The sequence below is a fragment of the Synchiropus splendidus genome, chromosome 3, assembly GCF_027744825.2.
Source record: "Synchiropus splendidus isolate RoL2022-P1 chromosome 3, RoL_Sspl_1.0, whole genome shotgun sequence".
NCBI lineage: Eukaryota > Metazoa > Chordata > Actinopteri > Syngnathiformes > Callionymidae > Synchiropus > Synchiropus splendidus.
Window position 1 is genome coordinate 22362498 of NC_071336.1, and position 21611 is coordinate 22384108.

Below are 21611 nucleotides of genomic sequence, written 5' to 3' on the forward strand. Positions count from 1 at the left end.
GATGTTACTGTCCATAAGGATCGTATTTTACCCGACATGCGTCTTAAAATCTTACTTATTTCAGTTCATGAGATGAGATTGTTAAAATTAGGCTGCGTATTCGAGGACTGAATATTTAACGAATGCGTTTTGTAACTGTAAAAACTTAGATTTAAATATAAATGAATAAATAAATTTAAATTTGTGACCGCTTCGCGCGGTGACGAGTTCCGAACCCGCTTGAAATGAGCTCTGTGAGGAACATGGCTATGTTGGAATATCAGAATTTCATATGGACACAAAATGATGTTTTGCAACAGAAGCCAACTGTGGTGTCCGCCCTTCCCCTAAGAGACCTTTTTCAATATATTTCAGTTTATTACTCCAAATAACTTAATGATATTGCTACTTAAATACGGCACCTGGTTTTCTTTTTTTTTTTTTCTCTGAGCCGAATTACTTCAAAGGCACGTTGCAGTCTACGCTTTAAATCATATATTTGAATAATTTCGGTATTATTTAACTGGCTAAGCAATATTCAATTTCATGTTTGTAAAGTGCTGTAAAATATTTTGTCTTTAGAAAAAAAAAATCATACAAACTGGTAAACTGATTCACTTTTATGGAATGAACTGAAGCTTTTTATTTGGTTTAGAATAAATACAAACGGAGTGATTGAACATTGCGGAGGCAAGAAACGGCGCTTCCCCCTCGCACACACGCAGAATAAAGCCTAATGAAATTACAGGCAAATGGAGCCTGCACGGAGCAAAGCAGATCCTCTTTCTCGAGGAACAATTTTACATGATCTATTTTTTCCCGAATTGTAATTTTATTGGAAAAAAAGGACTCGACATCCAGTTGATTTGATGACGCTTTCATACGTTTAAAATAAAAATAGAGCTATTTATAACGTGACACCGGCGATCAAATGTGTTGAATGTCACATTTTAGTAAAATACGTTTTTACCTCAGAGGTTTTGTTTTCTTCTTATTTACAATTGGCAGCGGCTTTTAATTTTAAAAGTATCTCGATAATTTAATGAAGACACATCCATCCATCACGCGATCATCAATGAATATTTTAATCACCGCTTTAATTGTCTATGTTAATCACTTTGGGGGGCGGACCCGACGAGCGCTGCTTTTTACGCACCACCCTGAATGCAACATATTGATGCTGCAGAGAATTTGAAAGCGAGAATGTTTTTGGAAATGTGATCCGGAGAACAGCAGCTGCTTTTCTGGGGCGGGTTTTAAAGATCGCGCAATTAAATGTAAAATATTTACAAACATTTAACAATATATTTTTTTAAACACGACAAACACCACGTCACTTCTTTTTGTATCTGTCGCATTAAATTATTGAAAAGGTAAAATCCCGTTTCAGTGCATTGGCTTGGCTGGATGTACAGCATTTAAGTGTTTTGCGATTACTCGCTTTTATCGGTAGACTGTCAGGAGGACAAAGCCCACTGGTGGAATCAATTGCGTATTGTTTGTAAATTAATGAAAATGTGTTTCGATCGCTTCTTCTCCCGAGGTGCTGGGAAACAATTGCTACGGTCTCACAGCGCCCTCTGTAGGACGACCAGAGAGGTCTATTTTACGCTTAAAGGGGACGTTCACAACACCGGAAGAGAATATTTAAGGTGGACCAGAACAGTTAGCCGCGCAGCAAGTACGCATTTTCTAGCAAATATGACGCAGTTGACTCAGATGTATGTAGCGTGTTGTAATCCCCTCACGGCGAACAACTGCAATAAACGAAGCTACTCAAAGTGAATTTCGTGCGTAAAGCAGATATGAATGAGCGGAATGGAACCTGAGCATAAATCGGGGCGCATCGTGTCAAGCTAAGAACACGAAGATAACATAACTATCGCAGGTTAATAACACGTATATCGTTATATAAAATAGATAATGGCAGATTTTGGGGTTTCACAACATAGAGAGCAGCTGACTTGTCAATAGGTCACAGAAAGGTTTCTCTATTAGCGTTTATGACTAACTCAAATGGACAAAAATAGCATTCATTTCGAATAAAACGAGGGATATATATCTTTTGATGGCGAACAACATTTGATGAGAACATATTGGCACTATACTCAGATTTTATTTTATTCATTTTTTTTGAACACTTGAATCGCTTTTGGCGCACACCTGCTTTTGGACCAAGTGTCTTCAGCGAGTACAGCGAATATTGTTTCCACAAGATCTGGTTCAGATCGGTTCAAGAATAAACCATTTTGCGCAGTTCGTTTTTAAATGCCACACATAGGTCAAATGTCACGCTGCAATGCGCTTCAGTTTCAGTGTTAAAACCCAGTCGTTTGACTTGATGAATATTTGCACAGCAGCGGAGACGCCGTCTTGGTCAACAGCGAGTGATTACTGTGAGTTTATCGGTGGTGTCTTCAATACAGGTATGTTTGGCAATATTTGTTTTAAAAAACTCTGCAGTTGCGCCTTTATTTATTTTCAACTTTAACTTGTGTTAGATGTTAATCTATTATTTCCTCACACCGCGGGGTCTATTTTCCTTCCGCAAAGATGTTGAAATCTTACGGGCCTGTCCATTTTGAATAAAATAACTGCTCTAATTCTTTTAATGGTGTTAATAAAGATGTTATGTATATATAAAAAAGAAAATATCATAACTGGGAATAGAACGATTGTCAAGCGCTTAAGCGACTGAGGACCCTGGAGAGTCGTGTCACCTGCCGTTCCTCTTCTTCGCATCACATCTGCATACAGTCCGTCTGACTGTCGTTGTTTTGTCACGGACACACGCGCTGGGAAGCAGCAGCAGCAGCAGGTCCCCAGTAGCTGACCTCTTCTCAGTTGACCAGGCATGTTCCAAGTGGTTCTGCTTGTCTCTTTGCACCTGTGTCTCGTCTTGGGCTCAGCGACGGGACCCACTTCACCGCCGAGGAGCCAGCGATGGTTTCTGAGCTGCTTCGCCGTCAACTGCTCCGGGCTCGATCCAGTCTGGAGGCTCCCTGGCCTTGACCCGGTTGCTGGCTGCGATCATTGTCGGGATAATGGGTGAGAATGAGCTGAGCATTTAATTCAGATACCCACTTTTAGTTGTACATTTAACCTCAAAAGCAGGCGAGTGAGAATTTGCGTGAATCAGCGTTTCACTTGTCACCAATTACAAAATAAATGTGAACGCGAGAATGACAGATAATAATAATAATAAACATAGTGATTTTGTATCAGTGTTCTTCTTTTAGTTAACTGTAAGAGAAAGGAGATCTTCCCCCAAATAAACTCTATATTTTGTTCATTAAACAGGGGTGAGGCCAATTTACCAGCGAGTTTTCTTTAAGACATATATGTCATATTGGACCAGGTAGGCAGTTAGAAAATAGCCATGTGAAACGGTACTTTTCACTACATTAATGTAACGGGATTGCAGTAAAAACTTCAACCATTTGCTGTATTTATTAGCATTTGTTAGAAGGTAATTTAACTTTATGGTCACCCTGTAAGTTATATGACGATCACACTCACCTTAAACCCAAGTGTGCATGACACTTGTAATTATAACTATAATTTTTAATATTTCCAAAATTGAAGAGGTCATAGTAATGAAAAAAATGTGTTATTTCTGCTAAAATAGTTTTGTTTTTTGTGTAAATGTCTTCATTGAAAATTGTCCACTGTAAAATAGACAAAATTTCATTGAATTTTTTTTTTTTTAATTTAGCAAACTATTCAGTGGGATGCCACCACAAAGACTATTCCATTCAATATCCTGAGACATCCTCTGAAAAATTTAAGGAAATTAGAAAAAAACGCGAGAGGTCAAGGGTGAAATTTGGCCTGCTATTAATCTTTCTGTTCTTTCTCTCTAAAATGATTACTTTTCTATTGTATATGTGTCTTTTCAACAAATTCTAATATTTGTGTGATTTAAGGTTTGCTTACATAATTTATTTAGCTTTTAATCATTGTGTGTGTGTATTTATTTTGTGATCTGTGATATTACCTTGACTGACAAATGATGTGGATTCCTTACATACATACATTAATCTCTGTTTACAGACCTGCAACGTCACTTCATGGAGGTAGGCGAACAGAGTTTGCTGTCTGCCGTACTGGTCAACAACTCCTGCACCACATTGGTGTCTTCACAGGCAGGGCCCATACAGGGAAAACTTTTGTCCTTGAAGTTAGTAAGAATCTGACAGATGCCCTGACTCACTTTCTGGTTTGTGTCATGTTGCTGGCCTTCAAGTGAACAGCTTGCATTTCCCCTTCAAGATTTAAAATTTATATCAATGTATATATTGCACTTTTTTTTTCATCCAACATACAGCCAAATTAAATAATGACACATTTTCTTGAAGAACCCACTACAACTTGTGTAAGTGTCTGAAATGAGCTTAATGTATTGAAGGTTGTTTGATATACTTAACTTAACACTTTTTAGAGGTTCCTTCCATTGAGTCCAAACACTTCTCTGTCCTTTGCTAGGTCTTAAGAATATTTGCTTATGCGGACTGCAGAAGATTTAATGGAGCTACCAAATATTACTTATTTGAACAATGCTATAGTTTATAAAATCCTAGCCTTTTCAAAGTGATCTACAATCTATTGAATCATGAAGCAAGTTCAAGCGCATGTAAGTAATTTATGATCCATTAGTTTCATAAATTAAAAAAATAAAAATAAACAAAGGATACATTTGATGTTATTTTAAATGTGACAAACTGTGATTTTGTCGCTTAAAACAACAATAATATGCCATGCCACATTTAACTGAGCCCTCTTAAAATAAGATGATGTGAGTAGTAAGTTATAATTTTAAACAATATATATTCTATCGTTATCTTTGTAAGGCACGTAGTAACATCATTCCAGGTACATTAAAAGTATGTAACTGATCAAAATACGTAGAAGAATTAACACTGGAAAAAATATTTACAATATTCAACAAAAATTGGAAAAGCCACATAATTGTTTGTAAGAACAAAATAAGTCTCATGGGTGTCAGGATAAATTTGAGGGGAAAAATAATCAAAGAGAATCTGTTAATTTTACAAAGGTGTGATGCAAAAAGTGAAACAAAATGTGAAAAAATTGGGAATTTGTGCAACTTATCCATTTTTAAATGAATGACGTCTTTTTAACCAATGTTACTACAAGTTTTTTAACAACAGCTACAACTAATACAAAAGTGTGTATGAGCTTTTATATTTGTAGCCGATTTTGCTCCTTATTGTCAGGGATTCAAGTGGAAGCGTGGAAGAAAACAAGCTGACTGCAGGAGGGGAATTAAATGTGGATGTTTGGCTGTTGGCCAACACATATATGTCGTGTAGTCTCCTCTACATCACTTGACACCAGAGCAACGCCTGTGTGCCTGACCACAGGAGCCAAACAGAAAGGCAAAACAGTGATTATTTACCATGTAATGGTGTTTATTGTCAAAACATCAACACCACAGACAATGACCCAGATGGTGTTAACTCAGGACATAATGATGCCTCTAACAACTGTATCATTGTTAACATCACCACTGTCAACACTCCCCATGAGCAGCACAATGGCGTTTATTGCCTCTGCAATACTCCTTCAGTGTTTCTCCCGACCGGCCTCAGCCCTCTTTACATTCCTTGTAATTGTCCCAGCTGTCTTCTTCTACTTCATGGTTGCCTTGTTCTATGGAAACTATCATCTCTTTGAGTCCTCACCAGAGCTTCTCTGTAAAAACCTGCCTGTTACGGCTCATGAGAAAATCAGAATCCAGAAGCGTGAAGAGTGGTTTGAACAACACAGTAGCCGCACAGTCTCCATTCAGTTTGGAAGCTAATATTGGCCATGTATCTGCAAGGGACCTCATGGTCTCTCCTCCCATAACTGCCCTTTGTAGCATCACTGTGTGTGTGAACGATTCACTTATCCATTTAATACCAGCATTTTAATCCATGGTCCAGTTGGATCCATAGCAGTTGTCTCTTTGACTCTTGACTGACTGTATACACAACTGTGACGTCCATTATTTTAATTTAACACCTTTTGATTTAAAAACCTGACATTGGTGACTCTTGTGTTATTGAAGTGTGCTGTCTGATATTTACTGTGCATGAATAATGAATAATTTCACCTCTCCTCTTTCTTCCAGTTGTGAGGATTCACACGGATCATCATGTTTATGCCACAAACACAAATATAGCCTTTGTTGCATTGACTGATTTTGATGCCCCCAAAGAATTTCTCTGGTATTTTGGAGACTCCAGATCTACCAGAAGTCATTCCAGAGCCATCTCAATTAAATACCAAACACCTGGCAGGTACATCCATCATCCAGCTTTGATGAAGTGGAATGTATTTTGTTTTCCATGTTTAGATTTATGTGTAGACAACCAACAAGCCAAAGAATGAGTCATGCTCAATTCCTCGCTGCAGTCTTCTTTAAAACACACATGCTGCTGTGAATTCGATCACATATTGTATCTCTCACTTCTTTTCAAAGTTATTTCAGTAATATTTACAACCAAGTTTGTAGTTAAACCTTTTCATTTGCACTTGGGTAATGTCTTTGACATCATATCATATCATTTCCCTCAAATAAGTGGGTTGGTTGTGTATTAAGGCGTCTCTGTTTTAATAATGTTTTTCACCAAACCTCTCTTTGGGTTGCAGGTATGATGTGTTTGTCATCATGTCAGTTGGGGGGACCTCCTTCAGGTCTGAGGTGTTTCAGTTGGTCATTCAGACACCAGTAAGATTAAACAGACTGGTCCACCAAGCATCCATCTTGCAAAACCAGACAATGGCTGTAAGTTGTCGAGTCAACTCAGGCACCGACCTTGTTTATACCTGGAGGTTTGGTGATGGAACCGTGAAGTCTGGCGGACAGAGGGAACAACACGTTTTCCACAGGTGAGTCACAGTTCCTACAGGCTTATTTTATTCTTGTTATGTGGTGAATTTGTTCACGGCAGGTGTTCTCTTCTCTCTGTGCAGGATAGGAGAGTTCACTATTGAGGTGATGGTGTCAAATTTGGTCAGTTCAGCATCACTGCACAGCCAGCTTTTTGTGGTGGATCGGCCTTGTCAGCCTCCATCAGTCAAAAACATGGGACCACGCAAGATTCAGGTATTTATCTGGAAAACCATGAACATATTCTCCAAACCTTACTGCAGCGTTGGGACGAATGTCTCCCTTATCGAAATAGCTGTGGAAAATTCCAGACCAGATGTTTTGGTCCTAAAACCCAGTTCTAAATTGCAGGCGGGGAAATCCTGTGGGATATTCTCCAAACAAGAAAACGCCTTACGACCATTAATGAGTGCAGCTCGGTTATGAAGTCGGATAATTTAAAAAGAAAAATTTAAAGTTGAAAATGACACTTAACTACTTAAATCAAACTGTTGAGACTATATCGTTGTTTTTTTCCCTTATTGTTTTTAGAATCTGCTTCATTCAAACCTTGACTATGTCTGGCAACAATGGAGCCCATTTGTTTATGCTGCATCGACTCTAAATTTATTTCTCTGCCATGAAGTAAAATTGATTCTGCTTCTTTTTCTGTCAGATGCGGAGATTTGAAGTTACCCACCTGGGAGTAACCTATGATGCTGACATTGACTGTGACCATGCAGCTGGTCTGACCTACTCGTGGCAGCTGTTTGACTCTGCAGGTGGACTGATCCCTTTGACAAACACTCACCGCCAGAGTCTGACTGTGCCAAGCTACCTACTGCAGTGTGACACCTACACTGCTGTGGCGCGGGTTAGTCACCATTTCAGAACAGATAATGGATGGAGCATTAACTATCCCATGGAAGATCCTTGTGTCTTGTATAACTTTCCACTAAAATCTGACCGTTTTAGAATCGGAATCAGAATAGAATTTATTGCCATGGTTAGTGGGGGTTCCACCACTGAAATAAAGTGCTGTTAAAAAATAAAATAAAATTAAATAAGATAAAATAAATATAACAGTCTGATGGCTGACGGGAAGAAGCTGTTACTGTGATGGGAGGTTCTGGTCTGGATCGACTGTATTGATAAAAAAGCAAAACACTTTTAAATCTACATAGTGACCAAAACTAATTTAGATGAGAGCAGATATTCTTTATTGTATCAATTGGTCCAAACAACAGAATCTATCCTTGAAGATTCAACATTGTGTGGTGGACAATGAATAATCTGTCGTTCCGCAGGTTGCGGTCATTGGCAGTGTTGTCTACAGTAACTACAGCGTCAAACTTGAAGTGGTGCCCAGCTCTCCAGTGGCTTCTATTCATGGTGCCACGAATATTCTGGTGAACAAGTGGAACAATGACATGGTGGTCTTGGATGGAAGGGAGTCCCACAACCCTGATTACCCTGAGATTCCAGTCAGGTGGAGAAACTTAAAATATATGCCGTGAAGTCACGAGTATGTTTTGAACATCCACACCAAACAAATGGGATCTGCCCTTGACGTTTTCAGCTTCACCTGGACGTGTGAACCGGTCAGCTCCATAAAGACTTCCTGTTTCAACCAACACGTCAACACGTCTTCCTCTCTACTCCAGTTCCCAGTTAATAGCCTCAAGGGTCATTTTGACCAGTTCCATGTTACGCTCACTGTCCACAGTGGGCAGCGATGGGCTTCATCAGAGGTGTTTGTCACACTCACCTCACAATCTGTCAGGTATGAATGAAATGAGAATTAGTCAACCATAGATAGCATTTTCTTTAGGTGCTCACCAGCTGTTGGGGAGTTCTGCTGAATTCTTCCTCAGTGTTTCTTTACTATAATTCTCTTTCATTTTGTTTCCTCCAAATCACATTTTGCAGTGACAATATTCTGACTGTTATGTTTGCAGAAAGATGATGGTCCACTGTCCTCAGTGTCAGGGGGACCAGGTGAACTGGGATCAGCCGTTTACCCTCTTTTCTGGCTGTGTGGATTGTGATGTATCCTCAGACAATATCCAATACACCTGGAATCTGTACACAGTTAACGCCACAACCAAACCAGTCTTTGAGGGTAGGCTGTCTTTTTTTTTCTTCTTTTTTTCCTCCAAGTATGTGGTTAATACAAAAGACTGTTTCAACAGCTAATGAATTCTTAAAAGATCATGTGGTTGAATGACCTTAGTTTTTTTAAATTTAATTTTTCATTTTTAAAATTTTAATTTTCCCAGTAACCAGTCTATAAACACAAGCACAATTCCAATTCTCATCGTTTAATCTTTGCTGTGGTTCAGGCTTCACACAAGTAACCAGCCATCTTCTGAAAATATCAGAAGCTGAATCAAGTACATCCGGGCCACAATCTGTGTGCGGTGTTCGTTCACAGCACAGTTAAGAACATTTAGTAGCAGAAAGTGACATCAAAAGCAGACTTTTAAACAAATAAATGAATTCATTTTCTGATGTGATGTGATCTGATGTGTCTTTTTCAGTTCCCTTTTGTTATTTGGCACAACTTGGCGCTCCATCTCACTTAATAGAAGGTTCTACTACCACCAAAGCGACTCCTGGACCTCCACCATCACCCACTGCAGAGACCTCTCCCCACACTGGTACACACTGGATTATTACTCTCAATCTTTACGACAATATTTGTGGTCCACATGCATAATCTTGCACTGCTTCTTTGAGTATAGGATTACTTCAAGAGTTGTGATTGTTCCTGTGTCAATAGTATAAATTTGACATTTTTAACATGTAACTGTTGCCTCTTATTTTATTTGATGCACTCTCTCTACATCGTCCTTTATTCTGCAGATTCTGCTGCATTTGTGTTGCCACTTGCCAGCGTGTCAGGCCTGATTGATACAGTCATTTTGAAAGGCTGCTCTCCCTCTGTCCAGGAAATGGAATCTTGACTCGTCCACTAGACAGGTTCACCCACATGGAGCCTCTGAACCTGCAGTTTCACGAGGACAACAGACCCTTAGATGCCAGTGGTTTCCGTATCGATGCTGAATCCTCTGCTGACTGGACCTTTGACTATGCTGCTGCAGAGATTGTTGATTATGGGGAAGGTCAAGGTAAAATCTGGTGAAGCATATAATAGGCGACTGATTCAACTTTAATGGACAACTGATTTTTAAAAATCTATCTGTGCATTTGATAGCTGTATATTTCTAACATTTGAGAGAACTGCAGGCCCCTTCAATAATTTGAATACTTTTTACACTTTGTTTTTAGTTGATTTTGGTCAGTTATCTATGCGGCTCTTGCTAGTTACAGTAGCCAGTGTGAAGGTGAAGTCACCATATGTTTATTATCTCCTCTCAGACTACGATGTTTCCAAGCCAGTGACAGAGGAGGGAGATCCTGGAAAGTCTCCTGGGCGACCTATGAGTACATTTTCTCCCATCGTCATGTCTAATAAGTTTAACTATAATTTAATGGCCCTTTTTTCCCTACCAGGGGTTGATGGCGAGATTCTCATTCCAGGGGATGATTTACACTTCACATTAGTGTCACATGACAACCAGGGCAGCAATCTGGTGGACTCTAGTCGAGCTGCCGTCATTCAAAAATCCACTTTGCTGGACTTAGCTCGAGTACCAGTCAACCGACAGTTGTTCGAGTCCTTCACTCACTCAGGTACCTCTGTCAAGAAAAAAAACTGTCATCTCTCCAGCTCAGCTCACTCAAACATTTTTTTTCTGTCTGCTATATAGGGACATCTTCATCTGCTCTCAGTTTTAGACCCTTCAGTTTAAAGCAGAGCAGCCGATACATGCTGCAGGTCACAGCTAGTAAGCTCATGAAAGATTTTGTCAGCAAATTTGCAATGTTTAATTGTTTTTATTTTGAGTGCAGCGTCCAGTGGTAGTTCACTAGGTCATGCCCAGATCTTCTTGGTGGTGAAACCTGCTCCAAAAGGAATGACGTGTCAAGTACAACCCACCGTTGGAACGGAGTTATACACACAATTCAGCATCTTCTGTGCATCAGGGAGAACGGTATTTCTCATTCTCTGTCTGTTGCTCTATGTTGGAATGTATCTGTCATGACTGATGTCCATCTTTAGGACCTTGTGTATGAATACAGCTACAGTGTTGGAGCCCGACCAGCCCAGATAATGTACAAGGGCACTGACTTCCAATACTTCTTTCATCTTCCTTCTGGAGAGCCCAGTAATGATTATCGAGGTAGTGTATAGAGTTACAGAAAAAAAAAAATCAACGTTTTGAGAAACCCACCTAAGTATTTTCCTTCAGTGACTATTTACACAAGGATCAGGAGCAGCTTATTTGGAACATCAACAAAGGTCTGTCCTGTTCACGTGCAAGTTCAGCCGAGCTTTGTCAGAGAAATGACGTCAGCAGATCCCGAGTCCCAGCTGTAAGGTTTCTCCTCAGCTTTCTTCCCCAGAAATTCTGTACACATCAAGTGCTAATTTTAATATCTGTTTCAGGTCAAAGTTAAGTATAGAAACGCTGACTCCTTTGGTGAAGCTTGGAAATGAAGCGGAGATCAGAAACTACATCAGTTTGCTATCTAACGTGTTGAACAGAACTGATGGACAAAACATTAGTGCACAAAGAAGATTACACAGTGTCCTCGTATGCACAATGTGTGAACTTGAAGCTGATAGTCAGGTAAGTCTCTTGTAATGAAATATATCCTCTGATTCTATACCAGCGACCAAAGATTTAATGACACAATAAATCTCCAGGCTTCCATGTTGGACAACATCAGCGTTCTCAAAGACCTTTTACGTGTTTCAAGTCAAGTGAGTGATTTTAATTTCCATAAAATCTGCTTATGAAAGATGCAAAGTAACTATCTCCTCACTGCTTGTAGGTGACGATGTTGAGTGTGAAGCGAGTGACGGCTCATATTCAAACAGTATCATTGCAGTTCTCTGACCCCACTGGCCCCTCTCTGTACAATCTGGACCAACAGATGTTGAGAAATTTACTCACCCTTCTTTCTTACAGCCTGCAGGCTGCTGAAGCACACTATATTCCCAAAAGTGCTGAAAACACACAGGATATAATCTTGGAGACTTTTATTCAGAAGGAAAGAATTTTGCCTGATAATGGCTGCACAAAATTTCCGTACATTTCCATGAAAACCAGAAAGAGAATTGTGAGACATGTTCTGCAGTTGGCATCTGAACTCATTATGGTAAGATAAATACATTTTCACAACAAAATCTGATCTGTATTGACAGGAAAATATCTGTACACAACTATTTCTGCTCACCAGTGTGAGTGTGTTTGTTTCCAGGTGTACGTCTCATTGTTGAAAGTCAGAGAGCACAAAGTCATCACAGGAGGGATGTTTTTCCATATGGCACACCTGAACCAATCATTCTCCACCCTCAGCTGCAGCTCCTGCTCCCTCTACATGCCCACCTCTCTCACCCGCCTTCTGCATGACAGAGAGAAGTGCGTCGTCACTCTGCTCGCTGAACTCACTCACAGTCCGTACACATGGGCTCGATATCCTCCACAGGTCAGAGCGGGGTGAAGAACAAGACTTAACTGCAAAAGAAAGTCACTCTTCTGATATACTTTTGCTTCCTTTTTTGGCAGATGAGTGGTCCGGTAATCGACATGAGTTTGTACAAATGTAGCTCAAAAAATAAAATCTCAATTCGAGCCCTTGTTGAGCCAATAATCATCGAAGTACATCGACCGGAGAGGGACCAAGTATGGGATTGTTTTCTTTTTTTTTTTTATTTAATTTTTTTATTGTTTTTTTTTGGCAGAACACAAAACAGCAAAACATGATATCAAGGCCATGAGGTGAATTCTGCCAAATAACAGAGTAGAGAGAAAAAGAAAAGAAAAAAAAACGTAACAAAAACAAACCACCAACCTCTTATGGTACATTCAAAATTATGAGCATTGAGACAACCAAGGCGCACGGTGTTTAAGCAGAAAAAAGTAATATTAATGATCATGCAAATATACAGAACAGTAGAAAATAAATTAATAAATAAATGACAAATAATTTGACCTCAGTGTACAAAATTATGGAAACCCACCTAATTGTCAACAGCTTCTGTTTCAAATGTAAATTCTATTCTATTGCTTAAAACAAAAAAAGGTTTCCAAACTTTATTGAACTTCTCCAATTGTCCACGTATAGCCAGCCTAATGGGATTGTTTTCTTTCAGCAGTGATTATAGTCTAACTAATTCGGCCTTTGAATATGTTTAGCTACTTCTTTAATATTTAAATATAAGCCTAAATCTGTGAACGATATATGTGAGTTTCTCTGCTGGACAGATGCTTAAGTTGCTTGGGGCATTTAACTCAGACAGCAAGATAATAGAGGTGGAATGTCCCAGAGGTCTTAGCAGAAAAGCTTCCAGATGGGGGTGTGTTTTAATCCGGTGCCTGGACCTGTGGGATATTTTTTCCTGTTACCAAGTAAAACTTGTCTTTCAATGTCTCAGGAAACCTCCATGTATGAACTACTGCGTGGCAGCATCAGCTATCACAGCTTCAACATCACTGAGAAACTGCTGCAGCAGTCGATACAACTGAGGGTGAAGTTTTCACCAGCAGCCGACAAGCCATTTCCGATCATGCTTCTGTTTAGGTACAAACCTGATGGTGACTTGAGTGTGCTGGATTTTAGATTCACTACTCGGACTGTATTGTTACAGGATGTATGAGAGACCGACCCCCAGCACGTACCACCGACAGAAGTTTTACCAGTGGAAAAGCTTGTCAACATACATCACTTTCCCACCTTCTTATTTTAATGGTAGGAAATCGACAGATCGTGTTTTGAAACTTTTTGGTCATATGATGAAAGAAGGAGAAAAAACCCCCAAACAATTCATGTTTATTATAGTAATTACGGTAATGCAAGAATCTGAAGGCTTAGGCTAAATCAAAGTGAAAGAAGAAAAAAATTTATAATTTAACCTCAAATTCAAATGAATTTTTATGTGTTTATCACTCACTGCAGCTGCAGGCTTGGGTCACCTGGCACTACTAAATGCTGATTTTGAGCGTCCTCTGAGAAACCATCATCTAAGCAGGCAGATCAACTACAGTTTGGAAATTGTCACCACTCAATGTTTGTCCTGGGACGAGCCGCGGGATGGCTGGACTCACCATGGGTGCCGGACACATCAGACAGAAGCAACAGCTGCGGTCAACTGCAGGTGAAATAAAGCACCAAACAGACGAATGATTCTAAAAATAAGTCTTGATAACATGTCACTGTTCAGCTGTTACCATTTGAGGCCGCTCACTGTGGCACAAGAGCAAATTCCAAGCCTTCATGACACCACAGAGCTTGACCCATCCCTGAGGTGAAACTAAACGTCCTGGAGCACGTTTTCTTGCTCCTTTTTGCTGAAAGTTGATGACGTTTTTTTCTCTGTCGCCACAGCGTGTCCAGTGACCTGAGCATTGTCAGCGTGCTGTTGGTTGTTGTTTGTTTGTTTGTGCCAATGCTGGTCATGTGCAGGAGAGCTGACCTCATCTCTAAAGACGATCAAAGGGTTCACTACCTGGCTGACAACTCGCCCTGGGACTCACATCTGTATGCAGTTACCATCCACACTGGTCTCTGCTCTGCTGCCAGGATGAGTGCAAAGGTTGATCGTGTATTTATATTGCGACCTGTTTCTAATTTATCTTCTAACTCGTTTCAGTATGGCAACTTAAGCAAAGGGTCGAGCATAATCACAATGATATATTAAAAGATACATTTGCCTGAATTACCCTGAAACTAAATTCTTCAATTCCCATGGTCAAATGAAATGGTGGGAAATGCACAGTAGTTACAATTATTCCATTGCTTCACTGAATGAACTGGAATCATGAAGATGCATAAAAATAAAATGAATGTTTCAATTGATTTTTCAGGTTTTCATAGTGTTGTATGGAGAAGATGGTGTTTCCCAGACGAGAGAACTACAAGTCCCAGGCTGCACTTTGTTTGGAAAGAACTCCCAGAACACTTTCATACTCAGGTTTCAGCCAAAAACATTAAGAGGTAATTTTACTCAAAATTTCAACATCATCTGATTCCTCAGTGTGTCAGAGCACCTCGGCCCAGTCCGTGGGCTTCACATCTGGCATGACAACTCCGGACCCTCCCCATTCTGGTACATCAAACTCATCGAAGTGGCTGAGGTAAAAAAAAAAAAAAAAACATGTGAAAGCAATGACCTCGTGATGTAAGAAATCACATCAGTGTTTTTTCTTTACTGGTTCCAACTTAGGTGAATAGTCTGTATGTGAAGCAACAAACCTGGTTCTTTCTCTGTCAGTGCTGGCTGGCTGTCAGTCAGGGTGACGGTCAAGTTGAGCGAAGACTCCGAAGTACTCGTGCAGTAAGTCTAGCTCAGGTAAGACCTTAACTCCACTGACTTCAAATTCCTTTACACATTTTGCCGTGTATTATCAAACACCTGTCTGGCTCTTTTCAGATGTGGCGCCTCAGACTGCCTGACTACCTGTCAGATTACCACATCTGGATGTCGGTGTACAGCCACCCCAGGCCCAGTTCATTCACACACACTCAGAGGCTGGGGCTGTGTCTGCTGCTGCTCCTGGGCTACGCAGGTGCCAACACAGTGGTGGTTTCCCAAATGAACCAACTGGTGAGTTAAAATAAGACAGTGAAGTGGATCATCCAACAATCTCTGATATAGTGTCTCATGTGTTATCGCAGCTTCCATCCGACCTGGGCTTTGTGTGTGTGTCTTCGCTCGCTGTGAGAACAGGATTCTTAAGTGTAATGGCAGTGTTGCCATTAGCAACGCTGGTAGACGTTTTTTTCAGATGGTGTGCAGTGAAGAATAAGCACACCAGTCAAGGTTAGTTTTGAAAGAAACACCTCCCAGCGAGCCTTGTGTTCAATGAGCTGACAGCTTTAAGAAAAGAGCCACTGCTGGTGGCGTCACCAAGCTTAAATGTCATCAGCAACATGCATCAGACACTCATCAAACCCCTTCTGAAAATTCCAGATGGTCTGTACACACTTTTTAAAACCAAAAAGCGACCTCCTGCCCGACCGAAACAAAAACATACAGTATTGCTGTCATACAATGTCTTCAATTTCTTTTATATACCTGGAATACATTGACAGTTGAGTCACCTGAACAACATGCGCACTTATTGGAATGTAAGAAAATCTGCAGATGACGTAAATCTTCCATGTTTATTTTTCCTCCAGACAGCAGTATGATGTCTGGTCAGACAACAAAAGCTCATCATGCTTGGTTGAATCTGCAAAAGCAGGTATTTGAAGCTTGAAGGGGAAAAAACTCACTCTTGTAAATGTTCGTTTTTCCTTCTCATGCTGAAAAAAATTGTCTTTTTTTCCAGGATGGTGCATATTCACTCTCTTTGGAAGACCTGGAAAAAGATGCCAGTGATTATGGAATATTTAAGAAAACAAATTCTCCAATACAAAGACTCAGCCAAACCTGTCTGAGTGGTAGCATTGTGTTTGAAAAATGTCACATGATCGACAACACAGGAGGAATCGTTGATACCTGGAAGGGGACAGAACAATTGGATGGCAGATCTGACCCAGATATCATCCGTGACTCCCCTGATACCAAAGGACTGGATGAGAAAAAGAAGAATTCCCAGTGGTTTCCCCATTTGGCCTGGACACTGTGTCTGTTGCTGTCTCTCCACTGCTTCCTTATTTCAGCAGTCCTGGGATCAAGGTAACAAGAATTTTGTCGACCAATTTATTGCATTCACACTGTATTAATATTGGAACGCTGTGTGCGGCGGTGCAATTTTTAGATTGTTTATATGTACATTCCAAAAAAGACCATTTATTCTGATTTGCTTTCATGTTGTGTCCCACTGACACTAATGAGCTCCTTCTCTATGACTTCAAAGCTTCAGTGACGGCAAGGTTCTACTCTGGATCCATTCTTTCTTCTTCTCCCTTCTGTTTTGCATTTTTTTCATCCAGCCTGCATTGGTAAGCAAATAAATATTGTAACAGACTGGACTAAATATTCATTCAAGGCCTGTTTTTCTCGCGCTAGATACTCGCACTGACGGCAGCTGTGTGCTTTAACACTAAAGTCTTCAGAGTCACTGAGCTGGAAACGTTAACAGCTGTGGAGAACTTCAGTCTCACTTTGCTTCCAGAGAGACCTCAAACGTTTGAGAAGGTGTGATCACATCATATCTTTACATTTAAAATTTTAATTTAAAATGTTGTTTGTTGTGTGAACAGCTGCTTGGAGCACGCCGGCGTGCCAGGTACCTGCAACTGGTACGCCCGCCTTCCCACATGGATCTGAGGAACGTTCGTGCAAGGAAGACAAGAGAGAATCGGATTGGAGATACTGTCAGGTCAGTGTGTGGGTGTTTTGTCTGTTGTTTTTTTACACCTAAATATTCATCATTCTGTTCATTGTGTAGGGACTTATGTGTATGTGTCGCCATGATAATGACGCTCATGAACAGCGGCAGCTCAGTCTCCGACCAACAACCGCTCAACACAATGATCCAGCAGCAACTCACCTGGTAATAAAAGTCTTGCAGAGAGTCATGGGATTCTAACCATAGGGAATCTACTCAATGCACATGTCTGTCTTGCTCCCTAATTCAAATTTCTCAAATATGTGGTTTGATAATGTCATGTAAGTCTCACTTCTTACATGTGTATTTTCTCGAAGGTCCTGTGTAGTATAATTCCAGGGTTAACGCCAATGAAAAAAGTGTCCTCATTTAAATAATATTCTCTAATGTGCACCTCCATCTTTGAGTGTAGAGCAGCTTGTTCAAAATTGCTTGCATTCATTTATTTTTAATTTATTTTCTGCAGGGAGGTGGATGGGCGTAGGCAAACAGATGCTGACTGGTGGGAGTGGGTGCAAAACCAGCTACTTGACGTGATGTACAACAACAACTCAGCACCTGAGGTAGAGTCCTGCTCTCACCGGGGTCCTAGAGAACTGTGCAGGGTGTTAAAATGTCAGAATGTGTCAGCAAATGTTCTCTTTGCAATATATTGAGCAGGCACTGCATCATATTCTCATTGGAAAACCATTACTGCAGAAAATGGATATATTAGAGTCATTTCAGTGCCAGGTAATTCATTTTGACATTATGACATGTCAAGTATTTTCATATTCATTTCAAAATCAAATTGTTTCCCTCTTGTAGGTCTTGAGAATGACTGTGGGAATACAAGGTCACCAAGGTTGTGAACAAGGCGAAACAGTTCACTTGGGACACACAAGGTGATCAGACCGGCAGAATCTTTCAACTAAAATGGGTTTTGGTTTTGATCTCCGTGATCTCCACTGCAGGAGTGAAGCGGCCCACAAACTGAAAGTGCTGGAGTTAGGAAGCTGGCTGGGAAAAGGGACTATGGACATAAAGGTCCGATTCACCTTCTTCAGTCCAGCTCCCAATTTGTTCACCACAGTCACCTCTGTTGCTGAGCGACGCCTGACTGGTGTTTTGCTGCCCCCTGCCAAAGTCCAGTCGGTTCAGCTTCTTCACCGTCCTGCTCTCCATGATTACGGTGCTATGGTGTGCCAGGTACAAGGAAGTCATCTTTATAGAATCTTTTTCATCATACCGATACTTGTCGCATGATCTATGGAAATATTGATATTCTCTGTTAAATGACCTTTGCTCCAGCTTCTCTTCGTGGTGCTTTCTCTGCTGCATCTCTGGCTCCAAATATATGCTGCAGGTCAGCAGGGGTTGATCAGATACTGCAAATCACCCTGGAAGTGGCTGGAAGTGAGTCTCCCATGAAACTGTAGTACAGACATATAAACACGCTATCTGGTGCACGATCCAGGACAAACAGTGTCATGCTGACCTCAGTCCGAGGACACCGCAACCTCATTTCCCAAACCAATGAACCTGTATCCTGAGCACCACGGCTTTGTTATTATTCATGCGTATATGCACTTACACTTTGCTACGTCTGTGTAAACCTGCAGCTGATTGTGCTGCTGGTCACCCTCCTGTACCTTGTACGGCACATGGACCAATCCTCCCTTCTCAAGGACGTGGTGGACCTGATGCAAAGACACCAGTACAGAGAACACGTGGATGTCAGCCAGCTGGCCACCAGAGAACAAGTGAGAGAGGCAGCCACATTTTGCTGTTTTGTTTTGTCAAGTTCCATATGAGACAAATATAATTTATGTGGAGGTAAACTATTCTTGCAGGAAATCCAATCTCTTCGTGGCATTCTACTGCTCCTTCTTGTGGTGAAGTGTGTGACAGTGGTGAAGGTGAACAAGACGGTGGCTCCTAATGTAAACTGCACCAAACGGCTGCGGTCTGTGGTAAACACACCTACACACCTCTGACCTGCTTCTGCAAGAGAAATGAGTCCCAAGTGTTGCTATTGTTGCTACTGTCTAAATGTTGGAGTGAGCTGGAATCCTTCCAAAACCTTCACCAGGATCATTTTTCTGCAAGATAAAATAAATAAATCCATCTAGTGGCAAAATGAGGAACTGCAGCTCTAAGTTGTGATGTTGGGACAAGTGGAAGAGTTCCAACAAATATTGACTAGTGCAATGAAAGTATAAAAAACATGACCAATGAATCAAGAGCCCCTGTTGCTGAGTAGTTTCAGCTCTATTTTGAGAAGACAAGATTTCATGTCCAGCTTAATGAATTCCTAACACTGGAGGCTGGTCTCACTTGGAGCCAGGTAATTTCCAAGAGACTCAAAGTTGAGCCAACTGTGCACAGGCATTGTAAAGTATGGTCCAAATAAGGGTAATAGACCATGACCAGGTCACAGGGTTCCATCGCCATACATGGTTCTTCATCCTCTCTTAACATAGACAAGTGATGTTCTTAAATTCACTTCCAGTTTCTTGATGCAGATTTCAAGTGTCATCCTCTTGGTGGCAGTCAGTATCATCCGATCTCTGCTGAGTAAAGGGCACAACCTTGAGATCTCTGGATCTAACTTCCTCCACTATAGAGCTCTGAGTCTGTCATCTGCTGTCCTGTTGTCAACTCTGGTATGTCTTGTCCTTCATATTTGTTCACCTTTCAGTTACAAAGCAGAGAGAAAGCCTGACAATTTAAATGTTTTTGTCTGGTTTTAATTTTCATTCTAGACAATGTCTTTCTCATCGATTAAAAAAGCAAAGCCATCACAGAGCAGGACAGGAGCTTGCACAGTAGCAGAGTTGGTTGACTACATCAGACGAAAAGCCCGTGAGCTCACTGCTGGGCCACCGCAAACAGACGTGGATGTGAAAGTGAGGAGAGAAATATTCACAGTTTTTGTCAATTTTGATAAATGAAACCTTTCGATTTTAGAGGTACTACCTTGAGGAGTTTGACTGTTTACTGGATGAGTTGCTGTACAGACTAAACAGCTTGTACTACACACTCCCTGGGCCCTCACTCACTCCGGAGCCAGTCGACACGGACTCACAGGTTCACATAAATCATTTTCATGTTTGCGATTGAGCTCATCTTGATTTTAATTTTTGTATCTTTATTAATGAAGAGCTGGACTGAAACAGCACTGACCAGTGATCAGACAGGGCTCGATGCTCAGGATCTGGGGTAAGACAATCATAGATTAGACTTGTGGATGTTGGATCTGAATGTGTTATAAATAAAATGTTATGATATGCTATGTGACGTACCAGTCAAATGCATTTGAGATGTCAGACTGGTGCCCTGCACATGATTACAGCACCATCTAAACAAGCCAAATACGTCTGATTCAGGTTCATATTTTTCCAACAGATTAAACAAAAAGGGCACTGGTGGAGAAGAGCCATGCCTGAAGGGACAAACAAATCTGTTTCAAGAAGAAGATCTAATCCGAGAAGGTGTTTCATCTCAGTCGTTTGAGCCAACTCTCCACAGCTCTCACATGACTCCAAACTGCTTCAGACGCATTGAAGATGATCGGCCAATGGCTCGATCAATAGGAAATGTACTGGTGGAGGTTGTGGTACATCAGGAGCCGTAGAGTGTGACCAATGGAGATGGGTTGTTTTTCCTTGGTGATATCACAACTATTATTGGCAAGATGGATTGTTCTCACTTTTGAGTTTAAGGTGTTAAAGTAGTCCACTTTTGTGCTGCTTCAAATATCTCTTTGCGTCATGTGTCCCTGAACGGTCCTCTAAAATATGCTTTCCGCAACAGCATATCCCCTGTTTGGATTGAGTACTTTCTCATTGCTCGAGAATTGGGGACACCGATCTACTTTCCCAGTGCTGCACACTAAACAGCAAATAAATATACATGTCACCAATCTGTGATGGTAAAGAGATCCACCAGTGAGTCACATCTTTCCATTTGCAACAGAGTTGACCTGCATGAGAGTGATGTGATGTATCAGATATGCACACACCCTATGGAATCTCTTTGTAGAAGGTGCACCATTGTCTGTAAATATGCTGTTGTGTGTTTGTGTTGTAATAAGAACTATATTTTTCTCTACTTGTTCATTCTCTGAATTCAGTTTTAGAAATGCCTTAGAAATACATTTAGAGTGTTTAACCTTTAACATTTTATTTATTTAATGCCACAAAAAAGACATTTGTACTAGACCAATAGGTAGGATTTTACTCTGAACATAAGTATGATGTACATAAGAAATATGTTTTATGTCTTTCGCGAACTGTTTTCATACCGAAAGTATCACGTTTACTTACGGATGCGCAAACAGGAAGCGATGTAGAGACCGACCAATG

At 40.7% G+C, this 21611-nt stretch overlaps 1 protein-coding gene across 4 annotated transcripts; it reads left to right on the plus strand.

The window, feature by feature from the left end:
- Positions 1-1640: 1640 nt before the first annotated feature.
- LOC128756393 (polycystic kidney disease 1 like 1) lies at positions 1641-21335 on the plus strand. 4 transcript variants are annotated; one of them, XM_053860879.1, is made up of 51 exons: positions 1641-2405; positions 2889-3027; positions 4033-4055; positions 6116-6284; positions 6637-6876; positions 6961-7093; positions 7533-7730; positions 8164-8345; positions 8436-8639; positions 8815-8978; positions 9397-9516; positions 9808-9987; positions 10238-10303; positions 10373-10552; positions 10630-10707; positions 10772-10914; positions 10983-11103; positions 11173-11296; positions 11370-11553; positions 11631-11687; positions 11759-12085; positions 12188-12415; positions 12496-12612; positions 13365-13510; positions 13578-13678; positions 13886-14084; positions 14151-14234; positions 14315-14522; positions 14794-14900; positions 14964-15063; positions 15153-15278; positions 15360-15533; positions 15605-15749; positions 16109-16173; positions 16261-16610; positions 16792-16876; positions 16944-17072; positions 17138-17256; positions 17326-17430; positions 17732-17828; positions 17926-17997; positions 18073-18149; positions 18219-18453; positions 18556-18660; positions 18867-19007; positions 19098-19217; positions 19770-19910; positions 20010-20153; positions 20215-20334; positions 20408-20466; positions 20653-21335. In XM_053860879.1, exons 1-51 carry the CDS (start codon positions 2279-2281, stop codon positions 20879-20881), a joined length of 7287 nt encoding a protein of 2428 aa, XP_053716854.1. In that variant the 5' UTR covers positions 1641-2278; the 3' UTR covers positions 20882-21335. The 4 variants fall into 4 exon arrangements, with proteins under 4 accessions (XP_053716854.1, XP_053716853.1, XP_053716856.1 ...); XM_053860878.1 differs by having other exon boundaries at positions 10238-10552; XM_053860881.1 differs by lacking the exon at positions 19770-19910 and having other exon boundaries at positions 10238-10552.
- Positions 21336-21611: the final 276 nt, after the last annotated feature.

What these genes read in the sequence shown, in the direction of transcription:
- LOC128756393 (XM_053860878.1), top strand. Translation starts at nt 2,279, where the DNA reads ATGCGCTTCAGTTTCAGTGTTAAAACCCAGTCGTTTGACTTGATGAAT. An exon ending in CGGTGGTGTCTTCAATACAG is followed by an intron (nt 2,406 to 2,888) that starts GTATGTTTGGCA and finishes TCTTGGGCTCAG; the next exon opens with CGACGGGACCCACTTCACCG. An exon ending in AAATACCAAACACCTGGCAG is followed by an intron (nt 6,285 to 6,636) that starts GTACATCCATCA and finishes TTTGGGTTGCAG; the next exon opens with GTATGATGTGTTTGTCATCA.